General features: G+C 37.1%; 1 protein-coding gene across 5 annotated transcripts; it reads right to left on the bottom strand.

Moving 5' to 3' along the window:
* Positions 1-1,159: 1,159 nt before the first annotated feature.
* On the bottom strand, positions 1,160-13,009 carry LOC104112394 (uncharacterized). 5 transcript variants are annotated; one of them, XR_689973.4, is made up of 3 exons: positions 12,446-13,009; positions 3,009-3,083; positions 1,160-1,436 (listed from the first exon to the last, which is right to left on the bottom strand). XR_689973.4 is itself a non-coding variant. In XM_009622288.4 (2 exons), exon 1 carries the CDS (start codon positions 12,832-12,834, stop codon positions 12,454-12,456), a length of 381 nt encoding a protein of 126 aa, XP_009620583.1. In that variant the 5' UTR covers positions 12,835-13,009; the 3' UTR covers positions 1,160-1,491; positions 12,446-12,453. The 5 variants fall into 5 exon arrangements, 3 of the variants coding, with proteins under 3 accessions (XP_009620583.1, XP_018631933.1, XP_009620582.1); XR_001972518.3 differs by lacking the exon at positions 1,160-1,436 and adding an exon at positions 2,420-2,923; XM_009622288.4 differs by lacking the exon at positions 3,009-3,083 and having other exon boundaries at positions 1,160-1,491.
* Positions 13,010-14,870: the final 1,861 nt, after the last annotated feature.

Here is a 14,870-nt window from a genome sequence, read left to right as displayed (position 1 = left end):
CGCAACAACCTTCGGTCAGTAATCCAAGGAAATAGAGAGATTGATGATGATCGTATTAGAGCGGGGTGGATGAAATAAAGGCGTGCATCCAGCGTTTTGTGTGATAAAAATGTGCCGCTAAAACTTAAAGGTAAATTCTGCAAACTGGTGGTTAGACCGACTTTGCTGATTTAGACAGAATATTGGTCAGTCAAGAAATTAATCTCATGTCCAAAAAATAAAAGTATCAGAAATGAGGATGTTGAGATGAAAGTAGGGGCATACAAGGATAGATAAGATTAGAAATGAAGTTATTCGGGACAAGGTGGGAGTGATCCTCGTAGAGAAAAAGACGCGGGAAATAAGGCTAGGATGATTCGGGCATGTGAAGTGGAGAGGCACAGATGCCCCAGTCAAGAGGTGTGAGCAGTTGGCCTTGGAGGGTCTAAGGAGAGGTAAAGGTAGGCCAAAAAAATATTGGAGAAAGGTGATTATGCAAGACATGACACTGCTCCAACTTACCGAAGACATGACCCTTGATAGAAAGGCATGGAGGCTAAGAATTAGGGTAGAAGGTTAGTAGGTAATCAATCATTTTTTTCCTGCATACCAGTAGTATTAGTAGTCTTGAATTTTCTTATTCGCAAGTTTCTATTACTACCTAGTACCTATTGTTTCTTTCGCTTCGATTTTCTTATTATTGGCATCAACTACTTGTTGTTAATGCTTCTTTTTTCATCTTTATTTGAGCCGATGGTTTATCGGAAACAGCTTCCTTACCTTCTCAAGTAAGGTTGCGTACACACTACCCTCCTCGGACCCTATTTGTGGGATTACACGTGATTTATTGTTGTGGTGGTGGTGGTGGTGTACATATCGACTGTATGGCATCACCAATTCGTGAATATAGCAAATGAGGAGCAGATATTGTAGCAAGGCTACCGGAATCTTGCAAGCACTTATTTATTTGGGCGGCAAAAAAATTAATGATTCCAGCACCCGAATTCCTAGCATTTTTTCCACCTTTAACTGGTAAATACAGCAAGTAGCATCAACCGGAAAACATATTGGCGAAGCCAAAATTTCATTTACATCTTTCGATGTCAATGCACATTGACATAAGACGTTCGAATATGTCGTCAAGTGCAAACCAGACAACCTAAACAGCGTTGCAGGCTCATTAAAATTTGATAGCCAACTTTATTGAAATTTCCAAATGGTAAACATTTAGTGCTAGAACCATAAACACAGTCAAGAAAAGAAAGCAGCATCCGAGTCTCTGACTGATTTAACAAGACACTTCCGACATATGCTCAGAGAACACAACATTATTCACTTCACGAAAGTCTCATTGTAAAACCAATTTGTTTCAAGAGGCATATTGAAAAACGACAAGAGCCCATAATATCATCAGGTGCATTATTGGCAGCAGGAGGACTTTGCCATGACTAGAGATCCTGGTAAAAAGGGAATTCCAGTAGTCAAGAACCATACACAATAATCTCCCTGAAGCTGAGAAAAGGAATTGCTTAGCTAATGAAGCAGAAAACAGATAAATTGACCAAATAAAACAGAAAGATCTTAGAACTAAAGAGAGGGTATTTTTCCACCTAACTGGAATTGAGGCACAGTGCACTGTGCACCTTACACTGTCCTCTCATAACTTACATTTGAGCGGTCATTGACTAATAATTTTGAGCATATCAATTCAACTTTTCTCTAATTAGTTCAGATTATGGAAGCTATTTCCTACTTGGAAAGCACCTCTTAGCAGAGAATTAAAACCAAAAAGCATCTCTCTCGAGATCAATTTTCTACAAGTATATATTCCTATTATGTCATGAAATATGGTGGACCAATAAGGGGTATAGACTTATAAGTCTTGACAGAGGGTCATGCACACACCTTGTTGAGTTTGTAACCGAGCTGGTCTAAAGTGGCATGGATAGTTGAACATGCAACACACTTTTTGGCCTCTCAGCCCTTTCTGTAAACTGGCATGCAACACACTATTTGGTCTTTCAGTGCTTTGTGTAGACTGGCTTGAGAATAAATTTAGCATTTAGTTAATTTCTCAGCCCAGCATCAAATAAAAGTCACAACCCCATCCCAGAAACCGTTTATAGTTCTCAGAAGGCTGCTATCCTAAATCAACTGCAAGTCTGCAATCTTCCCAATAACTTTCAGAAGCAGACCATCAGTGCATAGTTCAACAACATACTTGGACCCATTTCCCATTTTAACCTTTAAAAAAAATGATATGTTTTGCAATTTATTCATTCCCTTGTTTTATTGACAAGTCAAAAGTTTGTGTTAGTTCAACAAACTTGGCATAAATAAGGTGATGACAATGTAGAATGGGATTAGAGAAGGCACAACCTCCCTATGGTTCCTGAAAGTTGAGAAATTCAGGTAGTACGCCTAAGTCATCAGATATTCCTTTTGCACCAACAAGCTGATACATTTGAACATTTCTACTTTAGGGAGTTCGCCAATACAGTTTCGTTGTCGGAGCATCTAAAGTTATTTTCCTTCCTAACTCAATAAGAAGTGTTCTGGAATTGTATGCCACATCCTTCTTATATTACCTGCATCTGTCAGTCATCCCTCCTGACCATCACTACAAGTCTAAAAGCCTCCCCTAGGTGAAGCGGGTAACACCTGCTTGTTGTTAAAATGCAAAGAAATATATAGCATAGCTAGTCTCAATGTAACAGTGCAAAATAAGCGACCCGAGCTAAGTTAACTGGATCCACGTTTTCCTAGCCAGACCTAAATCACCAGCCAAGCCTCCTCGAATTCATGACTACAATTAAGCTGTCCATTATTACATTTCTATATCCTAAAGAAATGCCCACTAGAGCGGATCACAAGTTCTTTACATACTTGAACAAGTAGATTTTTTGGTGTGCAACTTCCGCAATTGTAGCATCCATAGGCTTTCCTATAATCCAGGCATATATCAACACAGATAAATCAATAGTTCAAATCACACACTGTCACAATCCATTTTCTCACAATATAATTACCTCCAATCCCAAGGTTTAGCTGGCTTGAGTTTAGTTGGGTTGTGTGTTCCATTTTCCCTGGCACACATATAGCATCTGTTGCAAAAACATAAAAATTTAATAAATAGATAGAAAAGCATGTTCTTTTTCTGAAGTCGAACATGCGTCATGTTGCGCTCCAACTGAAGCAAACTGCCTTAAGAGGTGCATTGTTTCTCCCAATTATCTTCAGGTCCAGTCATTGTTAGAACTCTTATCTGCTCGTAATGTGTAGACCTGACAGGAAGAGATAAACCCTTTTTTGCACCAAATCTCAAGGAGTCAAGTTAAGAAAGCAGATCTTTAACCACCTTTAGCTCCTTAGTGAAGAGACCAAACTGTCAATATCAAATTTTGACAGTTTCTACTAAATGTTAGCTCCCATCCACATACATTTTGCATTGTAATATAATGACAACAGTCCTTTTACTCTTTTTGGGATAAATGATATAGTGACATCAGTCCATAATTAAAAAAATGATATAAAAAACATCAGTCAATGGCAAGTTAAATAAATAAAAGAACTCCTTTAAGGGAAATATGTCCAACCAAGATCACAACATAATTTTAATATCCTGCCATTTCCCACTTTAAAGCATATCCTGACAGAGAATTCATACATAATTTCCTTATCCGCTGAAATTGGATTGAAGACATACTATTGACATGAATCACAGTCTTCTAAAACTCCTTTGATCTATAGGATATATCTTCACAACCATATATAAACCAGGCTTCTGCAATGTATTTCCAAGTCTCTTACCTAGAAACTCCTCCTTTCTATCCTTTGATAACCTTCTCTCACTTCACCAAATGAAAGTTGTTATTCTCCCTTACCTTCGCATAGAAAGCCGCTTCCTAATTTCATCCAGCTTCTTCTCAGTTGCAACTGATATTTGAAAAAGAAACATTGGATAGGCAGGTATGCTGTCAAGTATAATGTTATTACGGGCTAGTGTGCCTCCCATATACAAATAGTCTTTTTCAATTTGAAAATTGTTTCCTCAAACTTCTCTATTGCAACAGTCCATGGGGAGATGGATTTATGTCTAACCCCCAGAAGTAACCTTGCAGATGCAGTAGAAGATTCTCACCAATTCTATGACCAAGAATCCTTGCCCATGATTGTATATTCTGAACTTCAATGACCAGATATAAGAAACTTTCGATAAACAAATATGCAACCCAGATACAGCCCCAGAAAACAACAGAATGAGTCGGAGAAGCATCAGTCGCTTCTCTGCTGCATCTGAAAAACATCAATGTGTTGTCAACAATAAAAGAATGTGTGAAATGCTGTCTTGATCACTATCTATGCCCAAACTCTTAAACCATAGGCTTATCTCCTCCCAAAAGTAAATTCAGCATATTGCTGAGGTCCTCGATAACCAAAATATATAGGAAGAGTGACAAAAGCTCCCCTTGCCTCCATCCCCTTTGAGAAGGAAGAACCTAAGGGAGTCAGTTATAAAAATTGAAAATTTGAATGTGGTAATGCCATAACCTATATCATCCAGAAGAAAATACTTACATGGATAAAAGCTTTTTCAACATCCAGTTTAATGAGGAGCCAATTTTGCCATGTTCCATTCTTCCCAAGCATTTGTTGACAACTGAAACAGCATCTGTGATTTGGCTTCCTTTAACAAAAGCCATCCAAGTGTCAAACACCAATTTGCTAATAACAGTCTTCGGGCCGTAATTAGCAGCTTTCTAATGATTTTATATATGCTGCTCTCAACTTATCAAAAATGTATGCACTGCTCTCAGGTTAGTTGATCTGAAATCTCTCAATTGTTCTATACCACCTTTTTGGTGTCAAAGCAATAAAGGAAGTTGAAACACCTTTATACATCCCATACAGAAACATACGAAATTGACTGAGAGCATTAAACGCATCCTCTAATCATCCCCCAACATTCTTGAAAGAGACTATGATGACACCATCAAGTAACCTTAATTAACTCCTTCACAGCCGTTAACAATTTTAGCTACCTCCTCCTCAGTATTTGCAGCATATACCTCTCTTCCTCAATAGGGACTCGCAGAATCTCATACTTAAAAGAGGGTCTCAGAGACTCCTGTACAAGTCTTGGTAACAATTCAATATGACCTTTTTTAAATTTCTTCTAGATCCTTCATCACTTGCTTTAGCTAGTCGATGTTACTACATTTTCTATTAGCCTTTGTCATCTTTTGAAAAATGGTGTTGTCGCCACCTATTTTGCGTTATAGGAAAACACAGTTTCATCTTCATGAAATTGCTTCTGCTCTAGTAACTTTCTAGAAATTCTTTGAGCAATTCTTTTTTCTGTGCAAGCCCTTCATCTGTTAGGACTCTTTATGATCTGATTGAAACTGTTCATTTTCTACATAATCTGGGACTTCCTTTGCTCCACGCTGGAAAAAATATTCAAATTCAATTCTCTTAATCTCTTCTTTTGGAGTTTTTAACTTTTGAGCCATATGAAATTTGGTTTTCCTCTTACTCTTCAGACACGGCTCCTGCTTTTTACCATGTTTGTGAAGCCATCTACTTCAACTACATGTTTCCAAAGTTAAGTATCTGGCCATTATTTTCCCGTCCACATTGAGAAATTTTAAACAAGACGGTTTATCTGGTTTTGAATCAAAAAAATTTATGCATGATGGACTGCTTGATAATTCTAAATGCATTGTCTCATTCGGTAGAGAACAGGAATCCATCAATTCTAGATGCTACCAAACTCTTAACTCATTTTATGTGAATTTTTCACCGTATAAGGAAGATCTTAAATGACCTTTCTTATATTGTTTGAGAATCTGGAAATTCTAGCGTTATTCTTCTTTCCTCTGAAAATTTGGTCAACTCAAAAACTTCCCCTATGAACCATGAGAATCCCCAAAGTTCTCTCACAGCTAGAATTTCAGACCATTTAGAGCATACAGCCAATGAAAACCCAGCGGAAATTGTGATAGGTCTAGAACTGGGAACGAAGGGTCGCCAGTTACGGAGTCTTGGCCAACCCACCATCTACAGTATAATCAAAATCAAAATAGTAATGTGAAAGAGTAAAACCCATGAAGCAAAATGTATCTAGGGTGCCATTAAGCTTTTGCACATTTATCCCAATGGTAGATTTTTGACTTCAAGAACTACCTTAGGATAAGCAGAAAAATCCAAGTTGTCCCAACCTCACTAGCCAAATCATACGACCTGCACACCATTAATACCTACATTTGGTTTTGATGAGCCAGATATCTTTTCTAGGCTTGGGATCAGAGTGGGGACCTAGTCGTGGATTGCAATATGAAAGGATGATGAAATAAAGGTAACCCCTGAGGACAATGTAATATATCGAAGATTTGGGATATCTTCTGCTATCTCTATTGGTCTACAAACTTCCCATTTTTCACTGCTAAATCATTCCTTAAATTGGCAAAATCTCACTTCATCCTTCAATGAAGAACGTAACTAGTAACAAGGTATTTTGACCTATTAGAATACCAACCAATATCAGGTCTCTGTCTCCACTTCTTAATTTAATACCAACCATGCATTACCAGTTAAAGACTATTACTAATAATCGGTCTAGCAAGAAGTTCTAACTTCACGAAATGAATACACGGACTAAAAACCAATGCGTAATCATCCCATTGCGTGTTTGGAACGTCAAGAATCTTTTTTCCCTGGAATTTTACAGCAACAGTTATTTTCCTTTACAACCATCTGAATTCCTATTTCATATTACTTGCTTCAATTGTTGGGAATAAACCCCCTACAGAAATAATATTCATAGTAATAAAAGCAGAATAATACCGTAGCACCGAGATACTGTAATTAACAAGAATAAAAGAGTGACAACGACACCAAGATTTTTACGTGGAAAACCCTTTTGAATAAGGGAAAAAAACCACGGCCCCCAAGACGAGCAACTGATATCACTATAGCAAGGAATTTTATACTTTGTAGGTCCGAGTAAAATACTCCAAAGACCACTACAACACTAAAAAGAAATAACCCTCTTTTGTTATTCCCACTTCACTACAATATCGCTCACTTTCTATTTTTCTCACAGACTATTTTCTTATACCCTGTCTGTGAAACCTCACTCTTTATTTCTCTCTTTGTTGGTGTGTAGAGATGAGAGCCGAAACTCTCCTTTTATAGGCAGAGCCTCACTCTCTCATGCCTACTATATTTAACATTTTCCTCTCTACAGATTTGCAAATCACATAAGTGCCTAGCATATTTGGCATCTTGCAGATTTTTCTTCTTCATTATGGGGATGGACCCCACAATCTTTTTCTTCTTCATTATGGGGATGGACCCCACAATCTCCTTTTTTCTTTATTTCATTTATGGGAATTGACCCCACAAATCTCCCCCTCCAGACTCATTCACCTGAAGGAGTTAACACCGGACATCTAGCTTGAGTGCATGCCGACAAGTTCTTTGCACAATTCGAACTTGTCTCTTGGCACCACCTTGGTCAGCATATCTGCGGAATTCTCACTTATAGAAATCTTCAAGACTTTTAGAGATTCATTCTCTACCATTTCTCGAATCCAATGATATCTCACGTCGATATGTTTGGTCCTTGCATGGTAGATGGAATTCTTGCTATGTCTATTGCACTTTGACTGCCACAATAGACGACATACTCCTTCTGCTGCAATCCAAGCTCTTGAAGGAACCGTTCGAGCCATACCATCTCCTTGCCAGCTTCTGTAGCGGCAATGTACTCTGTTTCAGTTGTTGAAAGTGCAACACACTTCTACAATTTAGACTGCCGTAATATAGCTCCCCCTGAAAAAGTAAATAGATATCCAATAGTGGATTTTCTATTATCAGTATCACCGGCCATATCAGTATCCGTGTAGCCCTTTAAGATTGGTTGAGATCCTCCAAAACACAAGCAATCTCTTACAGTACCTCTTATGTGCCTGAGTATCCATTTGACTGCTTCCCAATGTTCCTTTCCAGGATTTTCAAGGAATCTACTAACAACACCAACTGCATGAGCAATATCAGGTCTCGTGCATACCATTGCATACATCAAGCTTCCGACTGCTGAAGAATAAGGAACTCTAGCTATGTTCCCTTTCTCCTCCACTGTTGTAGGACACATCTTCTTGCTCAACTTTAGATGACTAGCAAGAGGTGTGTTGATTGGCTTAGCATTCTTCATGTTGAAGCGTTCCAGTACACGTTCAATGTACTTCTCCTCAGATAGCCACAACTTTCTGTTTGTTCTCTCGAACTATCTTCATACCCAGAATTTGTTGTGCTGGGCCCAAGTCCTTCATATCAAATGACTTGGACAATTCTACCTTCAACTTTGCGATCAATCCCTTGTCTTTTCCTACAATTAACATGCCATCCACATACAACAATAATATAATAAAGTTATTCTCAGAAAATCTTTTGAAGTATACACATGGATCAGAATATGTCTTTGTGTAAGTTTGACTTTTCATGAATGAGTCAAACTTCTTGTACCACTCCCTTGGTGCCTCCTTCAATCCATAAAGACTCTTATTCAGTTTGCACACCATGTGTTTCCTTTCAGCTACTTTAAATCCTTCTGGTTGCTCCATATAGATCTCCTCTTCCAAATCTCCGTGAAGAAATGCAGTTTTCACGTCCAACTGCTCCACTTCAAGATCTAGGCTAGCTGTTAAGCTCAAGATTGTTCGAATAGAAGTCATTTTGACAACAGGTGAGAAAATTTCGTCAAAATCAATACCTTTCTTCTGTTCGAAGCCTTTAACCACCAATCGAGCTTTGTATCTGACTAGCTTTCCATTTCCATCTTTCTTGAGTTTAAAGACCCACTTACATTTGAATGGTCTTTTACCCTTTGGAAGTTCAATCAGCTTGTACGTGCCAATTTTCTGTAGGGATTTCATCTCTTCTTGCATGGCTTTCATCCACTGGTTCTTTTCTCGATGGGACAGCACCTCCTTAAGATTTTCTGGCTCCCCTTCATCACTGATGAGGACATACTCTGTGGCAGGGTACTTGCATGACTCTACCCTTGGCCTTTCTGATCTCCTCAGAGGTTGAGGTTGTTCTTCTCCCTGAGTGGGGTGCTCCACTTGCTCGACATCATCATCAAGTTGCTCCCCCTGCTCAATAACCTCACCAGGGTGCTCTCCCTGCTCGGCAACCTCGTTGGTCCTACTTTCTGCACTTGTGGGATTGTTAGAAGTAGAAGGAATAGTAACAAGGTTAGGAATTATACCATTCTTGGCCTTCTCTGGCATATCATCAACAGTTCCAACTTCACTTTCTCGGAAGACTACATATCTGCTTCTGATGACCTTCTTCTTTACAAGATCCCACAATCTGTATCCGAACTCTTCATCTCCATATCCGATGAATATGTAGGGAACAGATTTATCATCCAGCTTTGTTCTCTGCTCCTTTGGTACATGTGCAAAAGCTCTGCAACCGAACACCTTTAGATGCGAGTAGGACACCTCCTTGTTGGTCCAAACTCTCTCTGGAATGTCAAACGCCAACGGAACTGATGGACTCCTATTGATGAGGTAACAGGTTGTCTGAACTGCTTCACCCCAGAATGACTTATGTAGTTTAGCCATTCTGAGCATGCTTCTCACCTTTTCCACAATGGTGCAGTTCATCCTTTCGGCTACGCCATTGTGTTGTGGGGTTCCAGGAACTGTCTTTTCATGTCTGATCCCATGGCTCGAACAGTACTCTTCAAATTCCCTTGAAGTGTACTAACCTTCATTGTCACTTCGGAAACGCTTTAACTTTTGGCTTGTCTCCCTTTCCATCATAGCATGAAACTTCTGAAAAACTTGAAACACCTGATCTTTGGTTTTCAAAATATAAACCCACAATTTTCGTGAAGCATCATCAATAAAAGTAACAAAATATTTGTTGCCGCCCATCGATTCAATTTCCATTGGACCACAAACATCAGAATATACCAAATCAAGTATTTTCAATTTTCTTTTAGACGATGTCTGAAATGAGACTTTATGCTGCTTACCAAATAAACAATAGTCACAAGGTTTTACCGTTGTACCTTTGGCATAAGAAATGAGTGATTTCCTAGCAAGAATATGCAATCCCTTCTCGCTCATATGAACCATTCTTTTGTGCCACAAATCTGTAGAAATCTCATCTTGTGCCGCGTTCAATTCACCTTGGCATATTCTTGCATTTGTCCTGTGCAACGTGCCACGAGCAACTCCCTTTGCAATCACCAATGATCCCTTGGTGAGTCTCCACTTTTGATTTGCAAAATAGTTCTCGTATCCATCTCGGTCTAAATCAATTCCCAAGATCAAGTTCATCCGCAAATCAGGTACATGTCGCACGTCCTTTAGAACCAATGTGCATCCGATATTTATCTTGATACAAATGTCATCAATCCCCGCAATCTTTGAGTAACTTGTGTTACCCATTCTCACAGTGCCGAAATCACCTGCTACATATCTGCAAAAAAGATCTCTTACCGGTGTGGCATGGTAAGATGTTGCTGTATCAACCACCCATTCCGACTATGGACATGATAAGTGCATGCATTCATCTTCCTCGTTTATAAAGAGGACAAACATTGAACCATGGCGGTTGTCTTGTCGTCATTCTTCTGGCCACTAGTTTCACATTTGCCCTTCCTTGGATTTGGACAATCTCTTTTGAAGTGACCTGGTTGATCACAATTGTAGCAATTTCTAGCTCTTGATTTGGATCGGCTCTTAGACTTCCCACGAGCTCCGGATCTACCATAGTTGCCCGAACTCCTTTAATAACTCCTGCCTCTACCTTCTGTGATGAGAGCATGATTTTCAGGCTTCTTTCTCATCTTCTCATTGAGTAGAAGAGCCGATGTGACGTCTTTCAACTCAATGGTAGTCTTACCGTGCAAGATGGTTGTTGCCAAATTATCGTATGAAGATGGCAACGAGTTCAATAGCAAGATGGCTTTATCTTCTTCCTCGATTTTTACTCCGAGGTTGGCAAGCTGTGTGATTAGTCCGTTAAACACATTTAAATGTGACAAAAAATTCGTACCTTCACCCATGTGTAGGGCGTATAGCTACTTCTTCGGGTACAATTTTTTTGTCAGCGTTTTGGACATGTATAGGCTTTCCAACCTTGTCCAAATGCCACGTGCGGTGTCTTCATCAATGATGTTATTTACCACATCATCTGATAAGTGCAACCTGATTGCACTAGCAGCTCTTTCATCCAAGTCAGCTCAATCCTCAGCTTTCATGGTATCAGGCTTTTTGGCATCAGCATCAAGTACCTTGTGTAATCCTTGTTGAATGAACAGATCCCTCATCCTTCTTTGCCATGTTGAGAAACCGTTATCTCCGTTGAATTTTGTTACCTCGTACTTTACTCTAGACATTTTTTTATTTTTTATTTTTTTCCACCGAGTATAGTACTACCGACAGTGAATGGTACTTCTGAACCCCATACAGAAATAATATTCACAGTAATAAAAGCGAAATAATACCGTAGCACCGAAATACGGTAATTAACAAGAATAAAAGAGTGACAACGACATCAAGATTTTTACGTGAAAAACACTTTTGAATAAGAGAAAAAAATCACGGCCCCGAGACGAGCAACTGATATCACTATAGCAAGGAATTTTACACTTTGTTGGTCCAAGTAAAATACTCCAAAGACCACTACATCACACAAAAGAAATAACTCTCTTTTGATATTCCCACTTCACTACAATATCGCTCACTCTCTATTTTTCTCATAGACTATTTTCTTATACCCTGTCTGTGAAACCTCACTCTTTATTTCTATCTTTGTTGGTGTGTAGAGATGAGAGCCGAAGCTCTTCTTTTATAGGCGGAGCCTCACTCTCTCACGCCTACTATATTTGACATTTTCCTCTCTACAGATTTGCAAATCACATAAGTGCCTAGCATATTTGGCATCTTGCAAATTTTTCTTACTCATTATGGGGATGGACCCCACAATTTCCTTTTTCTTTATTTTATTTATGGGGATGGACCCCACATCAATTACCACCTATACATTGCTATCCACCTTTAATATAAAAAATATTCCCAAAAATTTATCCTCATGCTTTATTCTACAATTTGTAGGATTACCATATAAATAGATGAGGATCCCGGATCTGAAGTTTATGTGTTCCTACAACGACCTCAAGTTAATATACAATAATAACTGGGTTCACACTCAAATATTTATAGATATTTAATAATTTAAATACATATACAGAATCTGGGCAAAAGCTATTGTATTCACTGAACACACAAACTACAAGTTCGACCCAGCCAAAAAACTGGTCTTCCAACAAAGTTACTTTCATAAAAAATATTTTACAGATAAAAGCCTCAAAACTGATAATCATATATGAATTTTTTTAGCCAAACAAAATTGAGACTGGAAAAGAAAAAATAAAACATACCTTATACTTCATTTCTGGTAACCACCACCAATAGCATTATAATCTTCCTCAACCTTAGCAGTCAAATACGGCTTCGGAAAATCATTAACATCAAAAGTCTTATGCTTCATCATCTTCTCCACGTCAGCTTTTTTAAGAATAGTGCGCTTTATAGGAGGACGATTACGCCGCTGATCACGAGAAAAGTACTTGATATCGTAAACGGTTTCGGGATTCGACGTAGGGACGATTGCTTTAGCTTGTGCGGTGGCAGGGGAGAAAATTCTGTACTCTGTAGCTAAAGGTACGGCGGATTTATATTCCGGACTTGATTGTGGTCCTGTGATCTCCCATGGTTTCTTAAGGTAGCGTTTTAGTGTTTGAATCAGTGATTTGCCTGCGGAGGCCATTGTTAGAAGTTTTGTGGTGCGTTTAGAACTGTGAAAATCGCTTGGATTAGGGTAGAAATTGTTCGAATACAACGCTGGAAGTTGCGATTGTGTTGGCGAAGAGTAGGTGGGAAGTGCAATTCTAGAAATGGAAGTTCTTCTAGAATGCTCTTCGCTTTTTTTTCTTTTCTTTTTTGTTTTCGTAATTCCTTATTTTTCGAATGAATGTTTTCGGTTAATTTTGGCGGTACCGGGTATTCAGGATTAGTTCAAGTCGGTTTTATCAAAGAAGAGATTAATTAACCTAAATAACCTAACTACTTAAATTATAAATAGGCAAAAATTTATTATATATGTATAATTTATATATAATACTCCTATGTGTTTAATCATATATAATAAGAGTACAATTTTTATATATCGGTAAAAGAAAAATAAACTGTGAATTAGATTTGCTATTTGTGTAACTCAAAAACAAAACAAAACCATAAACCCAGTCAAAAATTGACTAAAAAAATAAGAAGAAGAAATCGAACCAAAATGAAATAAAACGTATTTATTTTATAGATAATTCTGAATTTAAAAATTAAGTTAGACACATTCGTGACCCTTGCGAAATGTAATATCTAATCTAATATCTAATATAGTAATTAATAATGATATACTTTTATTTATTTAAATAAATAAATACTTATTTCTGGTGAATATGGTCATTCCCGTCTTCCTTCATTTTCACAAAGCAAGATTTATAAGCCTGTATATATTTTTCAATTTTGATATATTGTTTCATCAACCCTTTAAAATAAATGGAGCATGTAATTATTTAGATTTCATATTTTGTTTTGTATGATAACTTGTAAGAGTAATATGTTTGTGCTTTTAATTATTAAATCTGGTTAAACAAGTGTATATGAATATAAGTTTTTTGGTAGATTAATGGACAATGTTAATTATCATGTATCACAGATATTTTAATAAATTACAAATTCATCATTTTTGCTGAACATATCTTATCTTATAAAAAAAACTTACCCAGTAACTAATAGATTGAATTAAATTTATATTTCATGTGTCGGTAAAAAGTAAAAAACTTGAATCGAGAAAATAAAAATAGTTGGTATAATTTTCTTTCCTTCTGAAAACCAAACTACAAGTACCTTACATAACATAGCTTATCTATTTGTATTTGTTATTTAAAAAAGTGCCTTCTTAATTCAACAACAGACATTTATAAGTAGTTAAATAAATGATTAGGCATTAGTATTTCATAGTTTAGAGTCATTATGGAGATTCATCATGATTTTATTGCCAAATTTTGGCGATTTGTCGCGATTTGCGGTCAAAATTCTGACGATTTATAGAATTTGGCCATAAATACTAATGATCCATTAGGATTTACATCAAAGCATATTTTGCCAATCAATTTAAAATTTGTCATGATTTATGCTTAAATGTAGCTATTCCTTTGGATTCAACCAGAAATCTTAGGAATTTTTGTAAAATCCATCAATTAAAAATATGAATGCTTCTTCATGATTTCGTTATCTAATGTTGGCTGCAAATATATTCTTAATAAGGCCAAACTTAAACAGTGAATTGAAAGATCTTACTTTTACAAATCTATTTTTGGACCGCTTGTTAATATTTAGACATCATTCTAAAATATAATCAAAAAATTCCACTTTTTAAGGCAAAAATAAAATTTGAAAAAAAAAATCTAGCTGAAACAAGAAAAACTCCAGTAATGGTGTTAGAGTTTGAAACTTTTGCAAGTGAAAATACAACACAAATGCTGGAATTTGAAAATTTTCTAGAATTTTAAATATACAGTTTGGACATCAAAAAAAAATTCATGGTTCAAATTTCAGTAAAAATTCATTAAATTTGAATCTTTGTCATTTCACTTTTATATGGATACTACTCATTAGATTATGCATCAATTATTTCATGAGGTATCACCCATGGAATTACTCATTAGTTTTTCTAGGTACCACTCATGAATTTACCTATCATAATTTTTTTTTATATATGGAACTATGGTGTTGTTGATATATTAC

This window comes from Nicotiana tomentosiformis, chromosome 2, assembly GCF_000390325.3.
Source record: "Nicotiana tomentosiformis chromosome 2, ASM39032v3, whole genome shotgun sequence".
Lineage (NCBI taxonomy): Eukaryota > Viridiplantae > Streptophyta > Magnoliopsida > Solanales > Solanaceae > Nicotiana > Nicotiana tomentosiformis.
This window is presented reverse-complemented; position numbering and strand designations above follow the sequence as displayed.

Bases quoted from the DNA above. Each gene is read 5' to 3' on its own strand.
- LOC104112394 (XM_009622288.4), bottom strand. From the start codon at position 12,834: ATGGCCTCCGCAGGCAAATCACTGATTCAAACACTAAAACGCTACCTT.